At 38.9% G+C, this 26,794-nt stretch overlaps 1 protein-coding gene across 3 annotated transcripts in view; it reads right to left on the bottom strand.

The window, feature by feature from the left end:
• Nucleotides 1-5,383: 5,383 nt before the first annotated feature.
• Nucleotides 5,384-26,794, bottom strand: part of SERTM1 (serine rich and transmembrane domain containing 1) — a 40,356-nt gene continuing 18,945 nt past the window's right edge. For all 3 annotated transcript variants that reach the window (XM_054701439.1, XM_054701438.1, XM_037527187.2), the window contains one exon: nt 5,384-6,361. In XM_054701439.1, coding sequence (XP_054557414.1) covers nt 5,853-6,176 — 324 coding nt within the window. In that variant the 5' untranslated portion in view covers nt 6,177-6,361 and the 3' untranslated portion in view covers nt 5,384-5,852. The remainder of the gene's footprint in view (nt 6,362-26,794) is intronic.

The following is a 26,794-nucleotide window of genomic DNA, read 5'->3' as shown; positions in this document are numbered from 1 at the left end:
TACATAGAAGGACATGATTAGGAATCAATAAAATACTATGCAGCTGAGTAGCTCATACTGGGAATCCAGAGGTGCTTGTTAATTAGGCCAACTCTGGAGATTTGGGCAAAAATACAGAGACCTTGATGTTACCTGGCTGTTGTCTGATGTTGCCAAGAGTGGCACCACCTCATCCCAGTCTGACTTAATTAGGATCATTTCAAGTTTGATTGTAACCCCAAATCCCTCCAGCATAGTTGTTATACTTGATGAATCAGAGGGTTCTCACCAGCAGTCTTTGTTCTCCATCTTTCTCTCCAACAATATTGCTTGTGTTACATTGGGGACTCTGTCCCCAATATCCACAGTCCTTTGGAAGGGGATGTATTGAAAGTTATTTCTGCAGTGATTTCTCTCCCCCTTATGGGGTCTTGCTGAGGCTGGAGGAGACATAGATAGGGGTTAAGTGAAAGCACGACTATGATAGTAGATTAGTAAAGGCACATAACTGATAGATTACAAGTTAGGGGTGGAAAAAGGAAGAAAAATTAAAGTTATGAAAGCCAAAAAATGGGAAAATTTGAACCTTCAGAAACTAAAAGTTCTAAATGATATTTACTTGATAGTTGCATATGTATTACCACCCATTGAGCAATGTGGTATTGACGGTTCACATATATAATCCTCAGAACTTGTAAAGAAATTGCTATTTTCTCTCTGTTAATAAGATTTGGGGGCTCAAAGGGGTTGCCAGAGGTCATAGAAATAATATCTAGCCTTCAGTAATTTAAACAAAGCTCTGTTTGAGTTCAAACCCCTTGTTTATGGTGTGTAGAGTCAGTTAAACAGGTGGCAAGTAACTGAAGAGAAACTGTACGAACTATCCAAAAATATCAACTATTCACAAGAGACTAAAATCATGAAGAATAAGTCATGTAGTGTATAAAGAATACTTTTTTTGAGAATAAATTTTAAAGGGAGCAAAATTTTAAATACTTTAATTTTACTACAGTATTAGAATTTTCTTGCAATATTAGTGACAGATTATGTTTAAAGTATCAGCAAGAGTTAAATGGACTAAACATGATTGCAAGACTTTAAACAAGGATCAAATGGGATAGACAAGGAAAGGAGGAGAGGGGAATTCAAGGTGTGTCTCTGTGAGAGAAAGAAGGAGAGAGGGAGAGAGGGGGGGAGAGAGAGAAAGGGAGGGAGGGAGGGAGGGAGGGAGGTGAGGTGTGGTGGTGGAAACAGTGGAGGAGGAAGGGACTTGTGTGGTTGTGTGGTAACATTCATTCTAAGCTAAGAACGTTACCATGGCTAGAGGATGAACAGTTATTTGTAGCAGAACAACTTTCCATCCACCCGCATTCCCCACCCAGTGTGGTTCTGAATAGGACTTTTTGTCCATCTCTCATCTATTTTCCACAAGACAGCTTGAATAAGTCTTCTTAAACAAATTCAGTGATTTAACTTTTCTGCTTAAAATCCTTCAATGGATGCCATCTGCACTTAGAATAAAACCCAAACTCTTACTTTAACCTACTGGGTCCTACATAATCTCCCCCAGTCCACTTCTCCAGCTTCATGCTTTATACCTAAGCACTGTGACTTTGGTCTTCACATTAAATGTGACCTTTCCTGCCATAGGGTCTTAGTACATGCTATTGCCTTTGAGAGATGACTTCCCAACACAGCTCAATACTATGTATGTTCTCATCAAAAAGGCCTCGCCAACTCCCTATCCTAAGTAAGTTTCTCTTGTTGCCTATTTCACCCTTTTATTCTCTTCTCAATAATAATTTGCAATTATAATTATACATATTGTCATTCATTTGTCTTTGTGAGTATCTTCTTCACTAGATTGTAAAGCTCATGAGAACAGAAACTCTATATTTACTATCTCTAGTAACAAGGGACTGCTTGCTCATTTATTTAATACCTCCCTGATAACAGTGTCCCCTTACATTGTTCAGTGTGGCACAAACCCTACCTCAGAATGGATCTTAAAGGAAAGCAATCAGTACTTGCCATGGCTTGAAGGTCTCTGGATAGTCAGGTGGGGCTATAGGGTCAGTAGGCTCTGTAGCAATAAAAAGGAGTATTAATAGGAATGGCTTCTTTTGCAATGTAGACTTCAGACTCATGTTTGAAGTAGACAGATGACTAAGGGGAAGCCAATGTGCTTTGCTGGCTATTGAAGCCTGGGTTAAATCGAGGTAAATAGACTTTGAAAACTGAGGTGTTGCTTTGAATACTGAGAAATGTTGTTTGTTCTTAGGATGTGTATGTGTGTGGAAGAACCTCTATGCTTATGGGTTTGTGTGTTTATGTGTGTGTGCACTCATACAAAGCCACATGTGGGATTATAGGAGCCTCCCCCTGGATAAACAGAAGAGAGATAAACAGAAAAGAGACAAACAGAAGAGAGACAAACAGTCACTCTCATGGATGGAGAGAGTCTGAGAAGTTGGTCGTGGGAGGTCCAGAGCTTCCTTGGGCTCTTCTGCTGCAGTCTTCTCTCCAATACTCACCCATGCTCCCCTCCCTCCACATGCACACACCCTGGCACATTCTATCTTGGATAACTTCAGCAGCACTGAGGTTTGGATCTGGTGTGTGGTATCTGTTGACATGGATCCTAGAGGACTTTCTAAGGTTGAATGGCACTTCTTGGGAGTGGTAGCCTGACAGGGCAACTCAGATCTTAGATAGGGCAGCAAGTCTAGAAGATGATGTTTCTCCTTGAAAATGTATAATTCTCTAGCTGTGCTGTTTGTTGGTTTCTTTGGAACTGTGGGGATAGTCTTATTTAGTTTGTAGTCTAAAATGTTTGCTCTCATTTTACAAATTCCATCATTTACCCTCATTCCTCTGACCTCGTCAATTAAATGTACATAGTCTTGTGAAAATGGTGTTGTGTGGATCAAGAGAAGTGAGAGGACAGAGATGTGACCTTCCCACATCCTTCTTCCACTGAGCCCTTGCAATGGCAGCAGTTTTCCGCTGAGGAGGGTGACCTGAAATTCAGACCGGAATAGAGAGTGGTTTGAGGGGGTTGGTGAGGGAGGCTGTGATCTCTGTGTGTGTAGCTTGAAGAAACAGCATTAATTAGGCAGTGGGCAAGAGGAAATACACTCTTGTATGCCCTGTTCACTGCAATGGTATGTTCCACAGATTGTGAGCGTCCCCTTGGGTTCTTTATAAAAATACCTGACCCTGGCTTTGTACCTGAGTTCTGGGGTTTGGCCTGGCAACCTGAATATTTCCCAAACAGCCAAGTGATTTTTCAGTTCAGGGAAGTGTAGGACTCACTGCCCCAAAGGGAGCTGAGCCTTGCAGAGGTGGGGAAAAGCTGCCTTGGGTCACACGTTCTGACTCTGCTTTAGAGAAGATGTGCAAAAAGACTGATGTGAAAGCCTCCCTAGGAGATACGATTGTAGCCCTCTTGCTGAAAACAATGAGAGAAGAACCAGCTTTTCAGTGAGTCTACTTCTTTATTTATAAACCAGGCTTGCAATCTTTCTGAACTTTTTGAACAACATAAATTCATCTCAAGTTATACAATCTGTTATGCTGACAAGCTTGTAATGACAAATCTTATCTTGAATCTTTGAATGTTGCTCCTAATTATTCTTCTTCACCTGGAGAGCAAAAACCATGGGGGGGGGCGGTGGGGTGTGCCTACAAGATTTATTTTTAATAATTTTACTTTCAGAAGTCTTTGTATCTCTTCCAGAAGGAAAGAGTATAAAGTTTTCCCTTAGAACATACCATACATATCCAGAATGTCCTATTTTGGGGACACTTGTTCCTTGATTTTTCAAAACCATTCTATCCATGTCCATTTTTCCCCTCAATAACCAGGCATTATAAAATTGATTAAATAGCAAAAAGTAATAACATAGATGCCTCTGTAATCCTGTATAGCTTTCACACAACTTTTAATTGGCAGTGGGTGACTACACATACACACACATTTTTCACTGAGGGGGTGTGTGTGTGTGTTTGTGTGTAGACACATGATGCATTATCAGAGAATGCTGACAGTAATCTAAAGTAGCAGAGTGTTTCAGCCCAGCATTTACACTGCATACCCCTCCAACGCACTGCCATGCTTTCCTTGGCAGTAGAGGAGTGTATAGCTCAGGGGTAGAACATTTCAAAATGGCAGTAGAAGCAAGCTTCTCTTCATTATGCATTTTAGAGCAGCAACTCTGTGCAGGTCTTATGATGTTTGGGGACATTTTTGATATATAAATAGTTCATTGTGGTCTGGATTTAAGAGACTTACAAATTGAAAAAAGGAAAGAACCTGATCCTCATTACCAGTTCTCATCTCTCTAGGCCTTCTTGAATGACAGATACACCCTGGAAAAAATGGTAAATGCTTTATCCCCTTCTGGTTACTGGGTGGTGCTGCCCGTACAATCAAACCAAAGGGTGTGTTGAAGCTCCACTACTTTGTATTAGTAAAGGTTTTGAACAAGAATGACGTGGTTGACGTGGGAAGACCAGCATGTGGATGCAGTAGGATCAAAGGCTGAATGAATTCAGTGTTTATGCCGTGGGCTATTTATTTTGAAAATTAAATTAAAATTCTACTCTTAAGAAGCTGTAATTGGTTTGCTTTGCTTTGTTTTTAAGGGTAGCTTGTTTGTCTCTACATTCCATGTCTGAGCTCACGTGTATGCCTCATTTTAGATGTGTATGACTTGACCACACTATAGCAACTCCAGGGATCACTACGCACCCAGCAGCTAACACCTTCACAGTCTACATTTTTTAATATAAGCCCATGTCCTGGAATTCCAATGCAGAGTATCACATTAACATACAACAACCAATTATAAAGATATGTAACATTCATGGAGTATATAATAACATATTAGCAATTTAGCGTCTAAGTTTGCATCCTGAAGTGAGTAAACAAGCATATGACATCGCGGAGCTTTATTTTAATCTTGCACTGAAAAGATGAAGACTAGGAAACTGAATTAAGGAACATGTTTACACGACTATGAGGAGTTAATTACTGTACAGAACACAACAAAATGAATATTTTCCATATACTTAATTCTTACTGAGAATTCTTGGTGTCTCTTTTGATGTTTGTCTAAGTAATAGTAACAGATTATCACAAAGATTCCCACAAGTGTAAGGTGTTATGGCTATACTATAAATAATAAGAAAAAAATCCAGGAAGCAGAAATAAATTACAAATTGCATGGCAACAAATATTTGTCTTGCTATTAAAAGGTAAACTTCCAAAACTTTTCCAAGTGTGATTTGATTTATGAATATGTGTAATTTTCATTTGTTAAAGTGAAATTAAATAAAACATTTAACATATTTTTGACTCCAGTTTTAGAAATGTTATACATTAAATCTAAAGTGACTTTTTAAAATTTGATGATTCCACTTTATCTTTTTAATATGGAAAATGCCTTCTAAACAGTTTAGATTACATCTTGTCAGTCTGCTGGTTCAGTTGGCTTCACGGTTTTAGAAGTGAAAGCAAGTGCAAGCCCCAGCACCCACTGTGAGGCTACCCCAGGTGAGCTCTGCCTCAGGTGTCCAGCAGGGTAGAAGGAACTGATCCACCTTGAAGAAGCCAGCTCCAGACTTGTCAAGTGGTTTGTGTGAAATTGCACCTCAAGATTTACATGCATTTCTGCTAATCAGCTTCTCTAGTCCCAAATGAACAGCATCATGAACAGAGAAAGAAATCAGAAGTGAAGGAGGAGCAACAGATCTAATTGATTGAAAAAAGCAAAGGTGGCATTTCTTTCATGAGATAACAGCTCAGATGCAATAATTCCCGGAAGGGAAAACTGAAGCTGCTGCAGCATTTAAGGAATCTTCCATTTTCTTCATGATGAAAGGTTTGAAAAAGTGGACCTCTGAGAGGAAATACTACAGACTTCCAAATTGGTGAAAGAACTCCCAGCGTCGCTTGGATACTCTGGGTAGGAGGAACTGGAGGAGATGATATTTTTAAGCCTCTGGAGGGCAATGATTAAAAGCAGAAGCAGAAACGCTAAAAGGCTGAGGAATATGGACACATAGATATAGACATTTGACAGGTGACCTGAGGATGGGTCTACTGATGTGGACAGGGATGTGGGAAATAGCTCAAGGAAAGTTCCATTCTCCACATTTCCTGAAAATACAGATGAAGAGTCAAGTTCAGACATCTTTATGGAGGGTCAATGAACATACAAGTATATTAAAAGTCAGAGTTTCACACAGAGGTTAAAAAGAATAGAATCAGCATTTTGTGTTCATGGCAGTGTCAGCAAAAATTGTAGGCAGTTAATCAGCACAACAAAGCCTCTTGGTTTTCAATCACAGGCAGCAGGAGATCAGGTGTCCATTGACACTGCAAAACAAAAACAAAGCAAAAAAAGCAAAACAAGTGAGTACATAATTCAGAAAAGAACACACTTAGATCTCATTTCTAGGGTTTTTTGTTTTTTTGTTTCCTTCAGTAAGACTTAATTATAAAACTCACCAGGGAGGGCAATATGTTCCCCAGGAACAAGTGCTGTTTATGTCATTACAATACAAATGATGATATAAAAATGAACTTTTATTTCATCTCCGCAGCACCCTAGCTGCCAGGTTTCTCCAAGGAACTAGAGATGAAATAAAGAGGAAAATACATTTCTGATGTGCTCCATCTGCTCCTGTTTCAACAGATGCTCCAAGTGGATGCTTTGAGAAAAAGACCCAAAAGTTAACTCCAAACCTTCCTCCAGAAAATTAATTACATGAGTTCTCCAGCCCACCAGCACAATTCCTGACCAGTGTCTCCCTCTAACACACTTTGGAGAATCACTGCTTTTTCTTAAGCATTTATAATTTGTTCATTTGTTTATAAAATTTACCTCCTTGAGTTCAGGGACTGTTTTTATGTATTTCATTTTTTTTAGATTTCCCTGCATATTTTTTAAGGCATTGAATAAAAATCTTTAGATTAATTTAGAAAAACAAAGATTAAATTCCTACTGAATGGTAGCAAGAGTACTAGGTTTGCTATTAAGAGACTTACAGTGAGGCCTGCATTTCCCTTTATTTTTGGGAGGATGGACAGATTGCCTACATTTTCTGAACGTCACCGGTCGCATTGGTAAACTGGTATGGCACCTGCTGTGTCTCCTCACCTGTTAGGCAAGGTTCAAGATAACAGAGGTGGACTATGGATGTCTTGGTGGTGGGTGCCATGTGATAACAACATCTGAGGGGGCAGATCCTGTGCTTCTAATATACAAACAGTGCTGTAAACCAATGTTATTTAAAAAATATATTAAAAAAAGATAGCAGATATGGAAGCACTTTGTGAATTGTAAGAACTGGGCCAAAATGAGTTTAGAGAGAGAGTGTGTGTGTGTGTGTGTGTGTGTTAATAAATGTGAAGAAGAAATAATATCCTCTCCACCAGGGACACAGAAACATTCTTCAACATGATCATCTTCCTAATGTGGCCCTGGGGGGAACCATAGAAGCAAAGTGGACTATGATAGGCAAGTAGTGACTGGGGCAGAGTCTGATTCTCTAGGCTCCAGATGTGGGTGCAGTGTGTCCCAGGCTTCTCTCCTCAACCTCTAGAGAAGTCACAGCTGGTTTCTGCCTGGGTCTTCAGCTCACTCAGTCCACGTAAGAGTGAGGGAAAGAGCCTGAAGGAGGAGAATCCCTTTGGGTAGATGACTCTTCAAGTTCAGAAGAGATGCTCTTCCTAGCTTTTTATGACATTTGTAGCATTTTGCTTGAAATGCCTAAATCTTGGATCAGACTTTGTGAAATCTGCTACTCTATCCTGGTCTTCCATTTCCTAAATTCTGCCCTGAATTTTACCTTGAAAATTTACTTTTCCTTTCTGTTCTTCAAATCCAATTAAATGACTGATTCTTTGAGAACTGACATTGGCTGTTAGGCAAGAGGTGAGCAGCACTAATGACCCCTGGGATGGAGGGACACCTTCAGAGAGGGTTGTCTCTGTTGGGAGATGCACAAACTAATGATCTTGATGAGTCCCTCTGAGTAGACCACCAACAGTGTCTCAGCAGTTCCTAAAATAATTTGACTACTACTCCTCATTATGCTTTACCTGGTGATTTTTTTCCATTAGGCTGCTTCAGGCTCCTAACAGTCTTTAAAAAGAAGAGAGAGAGAATCACAGTGGGACTGTAAATGTGTTACACTGATTTGGCAATACCTTGCTTTTTTTTTTACAACACATTAAATGTTTTAGCTATTCATCTTTAGGGAAATAACAGTCTCAGAGGCAGCATGATGTATAAGAAAGAAAACTAGGAGAGAAACCTCATGGACTAGATCAGAAGAAATATTCAGGATGTTCTGGTAAGACTTCCTAAGTCTAGCTGAGGAAACTGAGAAGCAAAGATGCTAGCTGATTTCCCACAGAAACATCTGATTAGATGATAAGCCAAAAATGGACTATTTTTCTGAAGCTACCTTCACTACTTAGATCTGTATCATTTTTCTGGGAGTGGACTAGAGGCACAGACAGTGTCACTGGAGAATCAGCAATTCAGTGGAAGAGCTCACAACTGGCACCAGACTACTTATTAAAACAATGGCATCTCTTCTCATCTGCCATCCTCACTCCTTATACCATCTGGTTTCAATCTTCCTGTCATTTTTGTAGTAAGGATTTTATATCCTCTTTTTTTTTTAGCATAGGTAAAGAAGGTAGGGGATCAGCATTTTGTGTGTTCATTGTACGGCAGAAAGAGCAGGAATTATTCCCAATTTGTAGACTGCAATATGTTGTAATTACTCAGAATACAGCTAGACAGTGACAGAAAAGTGACTAGAATCCAAGCTTGATTGTGTTCTTGGTTTTCTCAACTGTAGTAGGAAGAGAAAAATTGTGGGGCTTGGGTAATTGGATCCTGTCTGACACTTACTTAGGGAAAGCTCACAATTTAGTCTAGATATTCAGTTTTTTCATTTGTATGATACTCACCTTTCCTACCTTTCCAGGAGGCGCTGAATTAAAATGTGATAACATTTCCATAATCATCCTTAGACTATAAAAGACCATCCCAAGTAAACTACGAGTAGACAGTTCTTGCCAAATGCCTGGAAAGACTAGATGAAATTTTAAGTCTCTGCTAGTCCCACAGATTTGACAGGTGCAGGTCATAGATTCAGCTGGAATTGACTGACTTTTCTAAACCTACCTTCGCTACCTATATCTGTGTCATTTTTTGGGCGTGGGCTGGAGGCACAGACTGTAGCATACAAGTTAAGTAGCAGAACCCACAACTGGTTATCAGACAACTTGTAAAAACAAAGGTATACCCATAGTATAAAAATTCTGAGTACTTTCATATCCCAAGGATTACTTTCTTTCAGTCAGAGAGCCTACTGTGAACTTCAGCTATCTTCCTGATAGTGATTTTTATTCTCAGAGACAAAGGGAATGCTGGCTGACCATGAACTAACACATTTCCACAAAGTTTCATTTACAATGTTGTGATCCAGCTGTCTCATTTTTCTTTCCCACAAGTCAGTTTCTGAAGATGGTTCAGAAAAAAAAAAAAAAGCATCACAACCCCATCTAATCTTCCAAGAGCCCTTAAATAAACAGTAGATATGAACAAAGGAAACCTTGTGTCCTTTTGATATTCCCAATTAAATATTCCCTCTGCAATATTTTACTTTTAACATCATCTCTAGACTATTTCTTAATAAAAAATGACAGATATAAAAATTGCATCACTCTTCTGCTCTGAACAATAGAGGCTATGCCCTGAGGGAGATGATTTTTATTTTATGGCAGTTGCATATTCTTCTTGCAAATTACAAAATTGATACAACTTTTTTCTGATGAATGTGTGTGTAATGCTTAGGAAAAACGAAATAGTACATGTTCAGGCAATATGACAGTATGGATGAGGCTGAAGGTGGCACTGTGGAAATGAAATCAGATGAGTATGTTTCAAGATGATGTTTCTTGGGCTGTTTCTCCAAAACAGATTACATTTAAAGAAAATAGGAAAGAGACTTCATCTTAAATGCATAGCCTTGACCTAACTTGGGGCCGTGCCATTAGACTCTCATTTCAAGTGACACCTAAAGCCACCTGGGGGATGCGATGCTTTTTTTTTCTAAGCCATCTTCAGAAAGTGGCTTGTGAGAAAGGAAAATGAGACAGCTGGATCACAACACTGTAAATGAAACTTTGTGGAAATATGTTAGTTCATGGTCAGCCAGCATTCCCTTTGTCTCTCGGAATAAAAACCTGTGCCAGGAAGAAATCTACAAAAGGCAGTCACCTACTGAATTGAGAAAGGAGAGATGTATCATCTTACCATGAGCCCAGTAGGGTGGGGAGCACTGATAGGACTGATCTTGTGGGGGGTCTCTGGTTCCACTCAGCACCATGCCTCTTTGACTCCTCTGAAAGAATGGGAACTTTGCTTTCTATGGGATGATCATGAGAGTTGTGAAGTTTGGGACGAACAAAAACGAGTATACTCTTTAGAGTATATCTTCATGCCTAGTGAGAGGGAGAAGAGCTGACAGGCCCTCATCTCCCAGTCTGTCAGCCAGCATGTGGGCAGAGCCTATACTGTAGCCTTCACATCTTCAATACAGCGGTGTATTACTCAGCCTACAGTCAGCCTGAGATCTTGGCATAGCAATTTCTGAGTTTTTGACTTTCATTGCAGGATGTTTCTATGTGAATAACTACTACTTGAAAGTTGGTTTTTTTTTTTTTTTTTTGGTTATGGAAAACCAGGCCCAAACTGCTGTGTTCCCTTGTAGACATATTTAAAGAGTACTCTAGCTGTTATGATATCCAGTCAATATTTCATCATTATCAGGTCTTGCTGTATCATTCTTCAAAAGGAGTTCCTCCCCAAACCATTAGTAATGATTTAATAAAATATTGATAAGACATGGTAAATGTTTTTTCTGGTCTACAAATGTAAAATTTGATATTTTATTGCAATAAATGGTTTTAGATGCTATATTGGATTTCTTGCTCTATAGAACACATAGAAACTACCTTTTCCAGGAGCCAGAAAGGACTTTATTACATTTGAGGAAAGCTATTTTTAGTTCTACTCAGAAAACAGCATGTTTTATATAAGACTAGCCATTCCTTTGTAATCCGCATGATTAGCTTCTCTCTTAATGCTTTCTCTTTATGTATAATAGCCTTTTTTTCTCTTTAACTCTTTATTTATTCCATATTGCATTTGCAGCCTATATAATTTCTCAGGATACCGTGTTCCACAAGAACATAACTAGGTATTTAAAGCCTTTTTTTACGGTCTTCAGTATACTGGTATCAAGTTTTAAGTAGTGTCCCCAGCTATAATAATCTAGAATTCGGTGAACAATTCATCATGCCCCATCTTTACTCACATTCAGTCAACTCTTAGAATAGCTTTTACATCATGTTTGATGAGAAAAAGTTGGTACTGACAATAATTCCTATCCACTCTTCTCTAAATGTAAATCTTCACTTGCAGTCAATGGCAAGACTACCCTTAGTCCTGCAACCATGAAAAATAACATTTAAAAAAATAACATTTAAAAAATTTAATGTTTAATGTTTAAATGTTATCTAAAAAATAACATTTAATGTCTTAAGTTCTATCCTCTTCAAAGCTGATCTAGCCACTGATGTAGTTGCCTATTTGAGAACTACACTTACTTATCCATACACTGCTTTGCAAGTGTAAAATTTGTGTAAACTTTCATTATGCTTCCTTCTATCAGCCCAATAAAAATCAAAGCCAATTAAGGAAATAAACTGAGTCTATTTGCTATCAAATATTGACTTAGAGAAACTTCTTATAAGAAGAAATGTGGAAAGGCAGAGATTCCAAATAATGTGAATAATGTGCTAGAATCCATAGATGTGTACTGAATAATGTAAGACAAAAATTTAACAATCCTCTCTACCCACTGTTTAAAGAAATTAGAAAATATATTTTTTTAAAGATTTATTTATTTATTTATATAAGCACTGGGTACAGCCAGAGGTGCGGAAGGGTGAGAGAATTCACCAGAGCCAGAGCAGAGAGCAGAACAGGCAGAGTGACAAAGTACACTGCTCAGGGGAGCAGCGGGCAGCAGGAGAGGTCTGCACGCCATGTGGGACCCTCGCCCTGCGGTCGGGGATCAAACCGGCACTGCAGAGGCTGCAGGCAGCTTTGCAACCCAGCGTTCAACCGCTGCGCCACTGGGGAGGCCCAGAAATTAGAAAATATTAGCACCTTTTCATAGTACTTTGGTGAAAATTAAAGAAACGACAAAGTAATAACTTACTATTTGTGATTTATTTTAAAACTCGATTTTTAGGGTAGTCATTACAGGTTGCTTAGGATTCAGTACAATCTCCTGCATCTTTCTCCATTGGTAATAACTTTGTCTATCTGGATTACCCTTAGGTTCAGTAAAATATTTCCTCAGAAAAACAAATTACACTCAGAATGCTTTTAATTTTCAGATTTTGTCCTAATTCATTAAAAATTAATAATCTGTGTAATATGTAATTCAGAGAATATTCACAGTATACCTTTTTGTTATACAGTATAGATTGAGTGAAGTTAGAAAAAACACAAGAATGTATTTCAAAAGGGGAAAATTACATAACTCCCTTGACCATCTATCTTATGCCAGACAGCAATTGTAGCTATGATTCCCTTTGCATCTATGTATCCCTTTTTTCTGGGAAAATCAAACTATTATTTTTACATTCCTATTTTATATTTCATGTAACTATTTTATGTTCATACACTGCCCTTAGTAAGAATAATTATTTAAAAATAAGATTGTTTAAATGGATAGTTTTCTGAATAAGACCAAATGTAAAATCAATTCTAGGCATAATACATCAAGAAGGGCTCTACTCTGCACTTTGAGGTGTTTAGGCTCATCTTGACTCATCTAAATCAAAATGAAAAAAAAAAAAAAAGGCAACTGGAAAGTTGAAGGATGTGTGAATTGGTTAAGAAATAGCAGAAAAATAAAACAATGACATTCAGTTTTAGGGAGCAGGAGAAAATGTCATTGACATTTTAAAGACAAAGCAAACAGCCAGAGAATAATGACTTGAAGATCACAGGCAAGGCTGAAATAAATCAGTGGGAAGGAAAAAGTTAAGAAGCAAGTTTGGCCTTTCAAAATATTACATTTTTAATGAGGACTTTGGATTCATTTCTCTCCCTCCATTCAGCTCTGATGGTATCCAGTATTTTATTTATTTATTTATTTTTTAATTTTGTTTTTTGGTTCCTTTACTTTCCTTAAGTGGTTTTCCTATACAGTTTTTTTTTTTTTTAAAGATTTATTTATTTGTTTATACATGCACTGGGTAGAGCCAGAAGCGTGGGAGGGTGAAAGAATTCACCAGAGCCAGAGCAGGGAGCAGAGCAGGCAGAAGGACCGAAGTACACTGCTGAGGGGAGCAGCGGGCGCCATGTGGGGCCCTCCTCCTGTGGCTGGGGAGCAGCCGGGGATCGAACTGGTGCTGCAGAGACTGCGGGCAGCTTCGCAACCCAGCGCTCAACCGCTGCGCCACTGGGGAGGCCCCGTATCCAGTATTTTAGAAATGTATTAAGAAAAACGTTTCCTATTCTTGGGGCAGCTAGAGTTGGTTAAATCATACTATTAATATATAAAAAAGGCTTGCTTATCTTTAACAAGATTAGACATGTTTTTAAAAATTCTCATTAAATCATGCTGTGGTAGAAAAATAGAATGACATTTGCTCCTTTACTATTGTCACTCATTCTGTCTTTACAGTTAAAATAATTTGTATTCATTATATTTTTTGTCTAGTCAGGAAATGCTCGTAATAATCTCTTGACAGAGTATGATATTTGAAAAGATTTTGTTCTTCTAAACTTAATTTGTTGATGATTATAAGTGTTTTATTTTTTAAACTTTTACATGTAGACCACTAGATATCCCTAGTCTACTCTCTTAGGTTCAAGGGACTTTGATGCCCTCTAAAATTGCCGTAAGGGAACAGGGAAGAGCATGAAAATTTGATTTCTCTACAGCCATTTGACGAAGTCTACCCTAAATTTAAGGAGATTTTTCGGAAGTCACAGGTCATTATTGCTATTCAGTGTAATAAGGGGAAAATGTGAAATTATGTCACTCTCTAACAATGCCACTCTTTTTTTCTTTCTGCTCTTTAAATACATGTATTTCTCAGTTCATAGCATTTCATTATTGTTGTTTCCTCCTCTTTCTCACCATTCCTCATTCTATTTCCTACCATCTCCCATAGACATTGGGGCTAATGTGTTTAATGAGAAATTTTCTGTTTTCATGTTTCTGTGAATGCCTATTTCCTGTGAATGCCTATTTCCTATTGCCTGTTTTGTGTAAATTCCTTGCAAATTTCATTTGTATTATAAATTTTCAATCAACAAGGATGGATATACAGTAAATATTTCATTCACTCCACAACTTAAACACGAAACTTCATTTCTACTGAAATATATTGATAATTGAGGCATAGGGAAGAAAGAAATTAAATCATCAAATGTATCCAATTTTCTATTTTTATATTTGAGAATATGCCTAAGACTAATAGCCATTCTATCGCTATGAAATCACATGTGCAGATATAATTTGAAATAAAGTGATGACACAGGTTGTTGGAAAAGAACTTTGGTATTAGTAAATTTTCAGGCCACCATATCTTTTTTAATAGCTATAGTCATTTATTTAAGCTATGGTGTAATAAAAACCTACTCCTTAAAAATAGATTAAAATATCAGAAATTGTGTTTTAAGTGTTTTAAGTCTTGTATTTCCCAAAGGGACTCAAGCTCACAAGTGTCTTCCACATGATGGCATTTTAAATCAAAGCATAGCATTTACATGAATTAATGAACCATTACCACTCATAATATAACTACAAAAATAGAACCTTATTTGATTATAATGTATAAATTGCCCATCCCTTCTGGATATTAGCCCATATTATTATTTAAAAGGAATAATGTTTAGAAATTGGCAGCTCAGAAAGCTAAGTTTTGAGTACATCCAGTTTTGGCCATATTTTGCTATTTAATATTAAGTCAGCTGGATACTCGGGAAAAAGTCAGATGCAGACTTTAAGATTTCTTCCCTTCATGCAATTCAAAATCCTTGCACCAATTAAAAGAAAAAAGCAGCTTTTCTATAAAGGATATTATAGGAAAGCCTGGGAAAGTTTGAATATAGACTCTACATTAGGTAATTGGTTTCTTTAAAAAGATTTGTTTTTATTTAGTCATATAAGAACTGGGGTGTAGGCCAGAGGTGTGGGCGGTGAGAGGATTCACCAGAGACAGAATGGGGAGAAGAACAGGCAGATCTACTGAAATACACAGCTGAGGGGAACAGTGGGCAAAACAGGAGAGGTCTACTATGCCATCTAGGTCAGCTTCCTGGCCGGGAATCAAACTCATGTTGCAGTGGCTGGCTATAGCTTGATAGTGCTAAGACTGTCATCCCTCTGCCACCAGGGAGGGCCTACATTAGGTAATTGTATTATAGCAATACAAAATTCCCTAAGTGTGATTAGGAGAATGTTCTTGTCATTAGGAAATGCATGGTGAGGCATGTAGCTATAAAGTATCATAATATCTACTTTCCTTCAAATGGTTCATCCAATTTTTTTGAAAGTATACACAAATACATACACAAAGGAAAATGACAAAGCAAATGTGTCAAATGTTAATAATTGGTTGGTTCAAGGACATATAGGTTGTTGTTCTTGTAAATTTTCAGTAGGCTTGGATTTTTCAACAAACAAGTTGGAAAAATGAATTTATCTCCAAGGATATTAAGAAAATGTGCTTGGTATAATATGGAGTAAATCAGTTCAGAAGTTAGAATCTTCTAAAGAAATATAAAAACCGGGACCTTCCTGTTGGCGCAAGGGTTGAGACACAGCCTATGAAGTTGTCCACAGCCACTGCAGCATGGGTTCCATCCCCGGCCAGGGCAATACCCACGTGGTGCAGCAGACCGCTCATGACTTGCCCGCTGCTCCCCTCAGCAGTGTGTTTCAGTCAGTCTGCCTGTTATGCTCTCCATTCTTTCTCTTGTGAATCCTCTGACCCCCCACACCTCTGGCCTGTGCCCCAGTTCTTGTATGCATAAATAAATAAAAAGAAATATAATAATGGATGTCTGATTCTTCAGTGGACATTAAAAAATTTAAATATTTGTTACTACCACCAGGTCATGATACCTACTTCTTCCAAGTGAATAGAGGTGAAGCATCAGAGGATGATTTAGAAGTTTAATATGCCTGGAAATTGGATCCAGGGTGGTAGGAGATGCTACCTGAAGATAAGATATGGTGATTCACCAGTCACCCTTACATATGACTTCATCCCTGATACCACCCACTGAATTTCAATATGGGCTTCCAGAATCCATGGAATTTAGTTATATTCATTTTATTCATCAGTCATCTTCAGAGCCAAGGACATCTACCCTGCAATTTAAAATACCCAATGGGGGCCTCCCTGGTGGCACAGGTGGTTGAGCGCTGCACTGTGAAGCTGTCCGCAGCCTCTGAAGCGTGGGTTCGATCCCAGCCGGCCAGCGGGAATCCCACATGGTGAAGCAGACCTCTCCTGTCTCGTCCGCTGCTCCCCTCAGCAGTGTATTTCGTCAGTCTGCCTGTTCTGTTCCCCACTCTGTCTCTGGTGAATCCTCTCACCCTCCCGCACATCTGGCCTGTACCCCGGTTCTTGTATAAATAAATAAATCTTAAAAAAAATAAAAAATAAAATAAAATACCCAATAGTAGGGACTTTGGAGATATCTTGGGTCAAGAGAGAACCATTTTTAATGAGGACTGATGAGGAGGTAGACTGGTTCTCATTGAGAACCCACAATGGCCAATGAGATCCGGCTAAAACATAGGGATTAGAAGGAACAATAGCTGTAAATAGACTAAGCCCACATAGGAGACTTTAGGCAGAAAGTGTCAAACAGGTTTCAAATTGCAAGTTCTGCAGAACAAAGAACTCACACTCCTTACAAATTTTAAACTAGCAACTACTAGCAGGCCACCCTGGCTTGGGTGAGGTTTCTAGTGTGACAAGAAACTCTGTCTGATCCCATAAACCCTTTTACTGTTTAGGGTCAATATCTTTTGAAATAAGGTGTCAATAAACAGTTTATGAATTGAGTCTAGACATTGCAGAATGTACCTGCAAATGAAAAAATAAGAAGCATTGATATTAACGGTACTTATCACCAAGAATCATAAATCAGATGACTGAGGATATAGGTAGGTACTCTAAAATTATGAGTACCAGATGAATCAAATTTTACACCAAAGATATAAGGAGATAAAGTGCTATCTCATGGCTCTGAAATTACTCATCCAAGGATTTCCTGGTATATGGAGACACAGAAAAGTGGATATTGTGTCCTTCATCAGGAGAGTATGTTCCCATTTGGGATTTCTCGTGGTCCTGATAATCCTTGGTGTGCACCAAACAGCAGAGTTTGTCTAGTGCTTTCTTTCTCTTTCATTCATTCTCCTCCTCCTCCTTCTCTTCCTGTTCTTCTTCTTCTTTTCTCTCTCTCTCTCTCTCTCTCTCTCTCTCTCTCTCTCTATCTTTCTATCTCTTTTTCTGTCTCTCTTTCTGCCTCTGTTTCTCTCTCTCCCTCTTTCTCTCAGGATGCAGAATGAACTTAAAAGTCTGGCTAACAAAAAAAAAAAAAATGTCTACATGTTCCTTATAACATGGAACAAAATGATATGGCAGGCTATCAAGTGTGGGAGGAAATCAAGTCCTTGGCAGCCTGTTGTCATTTTAGATAACGACTCAAGACCAGAATCTGTCAAAGACAATATGGAAGCAATAAACAGTGTAGGCTCAAAGTTTCCCAGAAGGTATTTCAACTTAAAAATGAAAGATGTAAAACAAAAAAGTCAGAATAGTTTGTAGAAAAGATACTACCTTACTTGTGACCTATATAAAATAATGATACATTCTTTCAAGAATATAAATAATTTGGTAGTGGGTGTGGTGTGGTAACCTACTTCTGAAGAGGTGTCATCCTATACCTCTGAATCATATATATACTGTTGTAAACCAATGTTACCTCAATTAAAAAAGAAAGCAAAAAATATATAAATAATTTAATTTCTCTCAGGGAAATCAGCAGTACTTTTCATATGAACTTTGTCCTTTGTAAAGCTCTTCCCCTATCCTTTATGGTTTGTGCTTGTGTTTTCATTCAATTGTAGGATCAACCTTGGTCAGAAACATACATTCACACATCACTCACTCTTTCTATTTAGTCTTACTTCTCTTTTCTTTCAATGATATAGGTTTGCATGAAGGGTGTAGATCATCCCAGAAGAGTGGTAGGAAGTAGAGGGGAGGGGAACAAGGTGGTGGAGGCATCACCAAGTCATGGAATGGGAATGTTTTTAGGACATAATAGAGAGAGGCAGGTAAATCATGGATGCCTATATAGGAGAAAGAAGTTCCAGACAAACCAGCGTAGGAAAAACAAGAACAGCAACACGAATGATAGTAGCCAGCATATACTAGGTTTGTATATATCTTTATGTGCACACATGAAGCATGCATATTTTCTCTAATCTTCTCATCTCTTTAAGGTAGTTATTATTAGCCCTTTATGTAACAGATACAGAAATTAAGGATCAGAGAATTTAAAAGCTTGCCCAAGGTCACCCAGTCATTGAGGAAGGACTTGAATTAAAATCTATATCCCTGTGGGCTCAATTTCTATGTCCATTTCATTCCTTCTCTCTAGGAGTGTGATGGTAAAAGAGGGATAAATTTGGGACTTGTCATTAATGCTGTTCAGGAGTTTCTGCTATTCTCTCTTCCTTCCAGGCAACTTTTAGGATTGCATGTTCCTACACGCTCTGATTTTAGGGTGATCACATTACTTGTTTTGGATGAAATGTGGGAAAAGTGACATGTATCACTTCTGGGTAGAAAATGTAAGACTCATTGTGAGATTTACCACATCTCCTCCTTCTGGAGCAGCAATCATGTAAGCAAGGACTAGTTTCTGTCAATCTGGTTTTCCAGGGTGACCATATGAATACCTCACACCTTGCTGGCCTTATTAACATTTGTGTGAACAATGAGTATAAACTTTCAATGTTTTAAGGCAGATTTTTGGTTTAATTGTTCTTTGGTACCTTCAATTATGTGACATAAGGTCACCAGCAGAGGTTATGATGGGTATTCAAGAAACTGGCTACGAAGAAGAGAAGTTCTGAATAACGATACTTGTGTGAATCATATATGTAATATATTAAAACTTCTGTGTGGGACTGGTGAGAAAGAAGATTGTAAAGGATATTTTGACTAGCTTCAATTCCATAGAAGAGTAAGACTTAAAGGGATGAGAGTTAGCTATTGGCATAGCCAAAATGTATTCCCTAACAAGTCAGAGCATGAAGTACTACTGTATAAAGATAGTCCTGCACTTAAACATAGTCCTCACTTAAACATGTACCAGGTGCTTTAAGTGGGAATAAGTGAGAGACAAAAAAGACATTAAGACTGACACATGACCACTAATGGGAAAAAGAACTCATTATACAAGTGATATGTCAGCAGTACTGCCTTTGGTTGAAAACTATATTCTTTAAGGCATCCAAATATTTATTTAACAAATACTTATTAACTAACTATTGTATACAGAAAGCCAATGAGATATTAGAGCTCCATTAGTTCTGATCACATATGGTTTTTATAATGACCATCTTCAAAGGATGAGCTATACTTTGAGTAGTGCTTCATTTAGATAATAGCTATGGGAATGTGAGCAGTCATATCCTAAGCAGTATTATGCTAGGAAACTAATCCAGACCTTAGCTTCTTAGAAAAAGAATAAGGTAAATAAAAACAGATGAGCACAAAAGAAGCAAATATTTTCTCTTCTCATTCATTGTGAAACTAACTTAAAACATTTAGTATGTTCCTAATTTATTCCTTCTTTCCTTATGGTCTCTTTCAATATTAACTTTCCTTTACAAAAAAAAAAAAAAAAAAAAAGGAAAACATACCAAATGATACCAAAACAAAAACCAAACAACCAACAAGAAGAGGAAATGTTTTTCATAGAGCTAGGGAGCTGAAAGTCCTTTAAAGTGAGGAAACAGAAGTCTCCAAAAGTTAAGTTTGAACATCATTGTTTATATTCCTTCTGAAAAAAAAATGTGGCAGAAGGAGACAGCTGGTGACAGAAACCACAAACTGGGAGCCCAGAACTCCTTTTCCATCTCCAGATCCACTCTGTGTTCAGAGCTGAGCTGGTGGCTAATAAGAGGAAATCAGATACAAAACAAGTTATTTAGTTTCTTTTGTCATCCAGTTTCATCATGACTCAAAATATGTGCCAAGCCAGATCCAAGAGACAAGTTTGAGACCAAAATTGACAGGGGAAATAAATATATATGGGGAAAGAATGAAAGATCTTGGAAACTCATTCAGTGGATCCAGACCAAATTTATTGGCAAAGAATCTTTTTGAACATCTAAAGACCACCAATCAGTGTATTCCACTGTGAATCTTAGAGGCATTGCACCCTTAGTCTAATACTTATGGAAACTGAGGTTAACCAGCTCGGCAAGGACTTTCTCATGAACAACTGTTAGAACGAAAGTTTGCCAAAGTATATGAAGGTCATGAGGAGGGTATTTTATTTTGAGGCATGAAGGGATAAATATTTCAGTTTTTTACTTGGGTTCCATTTACATGGGTGTGTACAAATGAAGCACATAAATAATAAATTATATACTTATGTGGTTTTCTATAGCAATATTAAGTATCAATAAAAATGCCTTTAAAGGTAAAAAGATATCATGTACCAAGCAGATAGAAGTCATCTTGGGTCACAGTAGGCAAATACCTACACAGTAGGGCATTATTTAAGTGCTTCCCTTTTCAACCAAAAATGTATGGCATTATAGGTTAACAATGTAAACACAGTGGTCTTCATGGTGGTGGAATATGGGTGTGTTGGTGGTGGGTATGTTACGGTGGTAATACCTTATGGGGGTATCCGAATATAACCTCAATTAAAATAAAGAAGTAGGATTAAATTAAAAAACAATGTAAATAATTCTGAGATTTTGTTGTATGGGGGAAAAATCAGATAAGTTTAAAAGTACAAGGAAGTATTCTGTAGCTAAACACCGGAACTACCAGGATGTCCATTAGTCAAAGACTGATAAATGATGAATGAAACATAAAATAGAGGATTCTAATATAATAAAACTTATTGTATTTTCTAATATGGAAAGATGTTGAACAACATATTGGCTACATCAAAATGTAAACTTCAAAACAGGGCATAGGATATTTTTGTAAAAAAGCAACTATTAGCACTGCTACTACTACTCTCCCTGCATACACAATCTCACAAAAATGCAAAAGCTTATAAACTAAACTAAAGAGGCTGTGGACCAAGCTGTTAACATGTTTTTGTTAACGGGTGATATTACATTCTCATATTCTTTTTTTTTTTTTTAATGATTTTTTTAAGAGGCATGCATTATTTATTTATTTTATTTATTTATTTGTTTGTTTGTTTATACATGCACTGGGTACAGTCAGAAGCGCGGGAGGGTGAGAGAATTCACCAGAGCCAGAGCGGGGAGCAGAGCAGGCAGAAGGACCGAAGTACACTGCTGAGGGGAGCAGCGGGCGGCAGGAGAGGTCTGCACGCCATGTGGGACCCTCCTCTGGTGGCCGGGGAGCATCCGGGGATCCAACCGGCGCTGCAGAGGCCGGGGGCAGCTTCACAACCCAGCGCTCAACCGCTGTGCCACCGGGGAGGCCCTACATTCTCATATTCTTTGTTGTTCATTTCTGCATTTGAATTTTGATACAAAGAACATTTAGTGTCTTATGATCAGAAAAAGTTATAAAGGTATTTTCATTAAGAAATAGAAATCAGGGCCTCCCCGGTGGCGCAGCGGTTGAGCACTGAGTTGCGAAGCTGCCCGCAGCCTCTGCAGCGCGTTTGATCCCCGGCAACCGGGTTAGGGTCCCACATGGCGTACAGACCTCTCCTGCCGCCCACTGCTCCCCTCAGCAGTGTACTTCGTCAATGTGCCTGTTCTGCTCTCCACTCTGGCTCTGGTGAATTCTCTCACCCTTCCACGCCTCTGACTGTACCCAGTGCTTGTATAAATAAATAAATAAATAAATCTTAAAAAAAAAGAAGGTATCCTATATTGCTTTAAAAGAAAAAAGAGGGCCTCCCCGGTGGCGCAGCGGTTGAGCGCTGGGTTGCGAAGCTGCCCGCGGCCTCTGTGGCGCCGGTTTGATCCCCGGCTGCTCCACGGCCACCAGAGGAGGGTCCCACATGGCGTGCAGACCTCTCCTGCCGCCCGCTGCTCCCCTCAGCAGTGTACTTCGGTCCTTCTGCCTGCTCTGCTCCCCGCTCTGGCTCTGGTGAATTCTCTCACCCTCCCGCGCTTCTGACTGTACCCAGTGCATGTATAAACAAAACAAACAAACAAATAAATAAATAAATAAAGCATGCCTCTATAAAAAAAAAAAAAAAAACAAAAAAAAAAAACAAATAAAAGAAAAAAGAAATAGAAATCAAATTTAATTATAGCTTATGCAGTGAAAATGCTCCCTTCCCTCTTTTGCTCCCCTATTCTCTTCTCCATCTCCTTCATGTTGTTCTCCCCCTCCCTCCTCCCCTCCTCTTTTTTTTTTTTTTGATCTTGTATGTACTTAATGTAAACCTTTGAAATGATTCATATATACCTTTTCTTTCAAAGTTTAAGACTCTCAGGTTGAGACCAGAAAGTCAATATGCCCAATAGAGCTTCATTGCACCTTGCATCACAGTTGCAGTTTATAGGATATTGTGGATGGTCTATCTAAGAAATGAGAAAAGTAGATTCCTCTGCTATAATCCTGGCCACAGGGAAATTTAAAGTGAGTAAGAAACAAACCTAAAAGTTTAATTGACAACAGTAAATACATTAGCAGGTACAGGGACTCCTTGGTGGCTCAAGGGTTCAGTCACAGACTATCAAGCTAGCATCCCCCAGGAAGGTAACCCACATGGCACAGCAGACCTCTCCTGTCTTGCCTGCTGCTCCCCTCAGCAGTGTATTTCAGTAGATCTGCCTGTTCTGCTCCCCACTCTATCTCTGGTGAATCCTCTCACCCCTTGCACCTCTGGCCTACACCCCAGTTCCATGTATAAATAAATAAATCTTAAAAAAAATATTAATTAGCAGGTACTTCTTATCAGTACCAGATATCTCTGGCAAATTAATCAAGAAAGCTGCTATTTTGGCTTCCTCTGGGAGTGTTGAATCTGTGTGTTGAGTGTTCCCTATATTAAGTATTTTATCTGTGATTTAAGTCACCTTCCTGTATTCATGAATTTAAAACATGTTCTTCTTACCACCTATCCTTTTGTTTCCCACCAAAAATTGTATATATTGCCTTATTTTTTTTAAAAGATTTTATTTATTTATGCATACAAGAGCTGGGGTACAGGCCAGAGATGCCGGGGCGGGGGTGGGGGAGTGTGTGAGAGGATTCAACCAGAGACAAAGTGGGGAACCAGAACAGGCAGACCGACCGAAGTACACTGCTGAGGGGAGCAGCAGGCGAGGCAGGAGAGGTCTGCTGCGCCATGTGGATTGCTCCCTGGCCAGCCAGGGATCAACTCATGCTGCAGAGGCTGTGGATTGCTTCATAGTGCTGTGCTTAACCCCTTGCACCGCCAGGGAGGCCCCTATATTGCCTTCTTAAGTATCCATAACAACAATACAATTTCCAAACCCTTATATACTGTTGTCTGTAACAATATGGGCTTCAACAATCAAGTGCATAATACAAATTATAAATCTGGATTGACTTTCCTCCTTAAAATAACCTAGTAGGTGATCCTTTAAAAGTTAGGAACTGAGGAAATATTAATGACAGTCTATCCTGTTCCTGATATGAATTCAAAGACTTTAAATATTGGCACTTCTTTGGTTGAATTGTGCCATTCCATGCTGAGAGACACTGTTGAAGTGTATATGGCTTCTTCACTGCTCAGAATCTCCAAGTTTTTGTTGTTGTTGTTGTTGCCAGCACTTGTTATCAACAAATTATGACCATTTTCTGGTTACATATAAGCATTAACATGTACCATACGAGGCATTTTGTGTGATGTGACCAGGCTTTTCAGAACACTGTATTAGAGGAACACCTCTGCCACAAATCAGAGTCAGAACTGAAGGGGTCCCATTCAACTCTGTACCTGAGATGACCAGTGATGCACTGATGAAGTTCCTGAGTTTGAATCAAAAGCTGGTCTACCTGTCCATATCACTGACTTCTGTCTAAGCCTCTGGCTGAATCCTCTAGGTACATCTGTTAGCTGAAAGGAATCCTGCTTTGTCTGAGTTTCTTTGCTGGGCTCTCTCTTCCATTAACTAACTGAGAGGCTATATTATTTTATAGCTGTCATTACTAACCATAATGACAGTCTAAAAAAGTTAAGCTTGTGCTGCTTTATGTAAATATAGTAATATAATAATATAATATCTTCCACACATATCTAGTTGAAGAAAATGACATTCTTCTGCACCAGTAGTTTTTGGCTTCAGATTTCATTTAATAATATTTCCTGAATAGCTCATGGGTGCCAGGAATGGGGCAAGTGGAACCTACATAGTTCCTGATGTCCTATTTTTATCCATTTTTATCCATAGTTCTATTTTTATCCAGATAATAAATTACTATTCTAAAAACCCAAATGAGTAAAACAAAAATTCAGTCATGAATTCACTTTTTCTGCTTTTTTCCTAGTAACTAATTAAATACAACGAAATGCTTATATAAGCTCTACAGGCTTTAAAAAAGTGTGGGGGGAGGGGTAAAAAATACAGGTGCAAGCAGAAGGGTGAGCCCACACATGAAGGGATATTATCAGATAGGCTGAGACTTGATCTAGAGTAGAGAACAAGTCAGGTGATTTTTCCTGTGATGGGTTAATCGTTCACTCTTTGAATAAATATATGACTCTAAGTTTACTTAATCATTAGTATGATTAATCATTCTCACCAATCATCTCTGTCATTCTCACCAATCATCTCCCTTATTAAAAAAGAAAAAAAAGGAAAAGAAACTCAGAAAACCTGCAAATAAATCCTCTGATGGATTTGATGCCACACACCATTACACCATTATTTATCTCTTAACCCCTGGCAAGCTTGTGCACATCACAGTATCCACTGAAATCTGTTGAATTGAACTAACCAACAGCAGGGAGAATGGAATGGATCTTACCTTAAATGAACATTCTTTAATGAGACCCATGGATGTTTGTTGAGCTCTTCAAAGAACCTTTCCTTATGTAATTGAATCAAAAATAAATAAGTAAGCCCCTCAAAACCAAAACACAGAAATGGAATATCCCACTCACTTTCTGGAGCTCAGTATTCCCAGAATACTTCTGAGATTGTCTGAATGTTCCCACAATGCCCTGCCTTTGAAGACGTCTAGGACATACCCTGTGGGAGAGGTGTCCTTGCAATTCCGTTAGAAGGGAGACTCACTGGCAGATATTTCAAAAAACCATTCGCATCAGGGCTCAACTACAAGTGGACTTTAAAGGGTGTACCTGCCTGGTGATGAGAGTGGGGCTTGATGTTTTTATACTCAGGAAAATGAATCATTTACGTCACAAAATACAAGAATTTCTAAAAGCTAGATCACAAGCAAGCTGAAGCACGCAGACTAGTCACATAACTTAAGCTAGTTCGATACCTTCTTTAACAAAAGGACGATGCATTGTGCTGGGAAAATGCATTAAGAAGTAAACGTTTTAAGAAAAGAACATCACTTATCCTGCCTCTTTTCCTGTTGATATGCCATTGTCTGACAATGAATATGAAAATCTAAAGCAAAACGCTTCCAAGGAGACATATTTTGGAGAGTGGTGCCTCGAGTCACCCTGGACATAATCGATTCTTATTTCCTCTGCCCTTTAAACCTGCCCTGTGGCCCCAACCAAATGTGATGGCTTTGAGTTGTCTTCCAGCCATCCGATCCCATTATCCACTACCAAAGAAGCACCTAAATCCTTACTCATTTTAGCAGAAAAATTTCCCAAGGAAATTTAACGGGCAGGGAAAATGAGTAAGATCAAGAAAGAAACCCTGTCTCTGGAGTCTGACACTGAACCCAAGAGCAGCGGGGAGCCAGGGCACTAGTACAGAGCGCAAACCTGAGCCTTAACGAGATGTTTCTGTGAATGAAGGTCCTGCTCCCCGGAGGAGGGCACATCTCACACTTCCCGCCTACATCAGAACTCAAACTTGCGCCCATAATCCTAACACCTCGACATGGAAACGCAGGATTCCAGCACCTCATCAGCCCTCGGAAAGGGGGAAGGTGGCTAGTGTCGTTTCTTACCAGGCTTTCGTGGAACTCAGGAAACCACTGCTGGGGAAAGCTAATGTTCAGAACCAGGTAAAACTTCCTGGATTTGGAACCACCGAAGACCGGTATGGATCAATAGAACACCGCCAGTGTGCGCGTGGCAAGACCCCACGAAGGAACATGGAACCCTAGAAATGCAGGTAAGCGCAAAACAAGCAGAAGAATGACCGCACACACTCCAAGGGGGTGGGGTGGGGGGGCCAGAATGCACCTAAAAACAGTCTGCAGAAAGTGTAGAACTGTCTACATTTGCATAGAGGACTCAAGCTCTGTAGCAGGGGATTCTAGGGCAGACCTTCCCGGTTCCCAGTGTCCGGGACAGAAGTGGGTTATCCC

This window comes from Talpa occidentalis, unplaced genomic scaffold (assembly GCF_014898055.3).
Source record: "Talpa occidentalis isolate TD23 unplaced genomic scaffold, MPIMG_talOcc4v2.1 talOcc4.5, whole genome shotgun sequence".
Classification (NCBI taxonomy): Eukaryota; Metazoa; Chordata; class Mammalia; order Eulipotyphla; family Talpidae; genus Talpa; species Talpa occidentalis.
The sequence above is the reverse complement of the archived record's forward strand: the minus strand, read 5'-3'. Positions and strand labels throughout refer to the sequence as shown.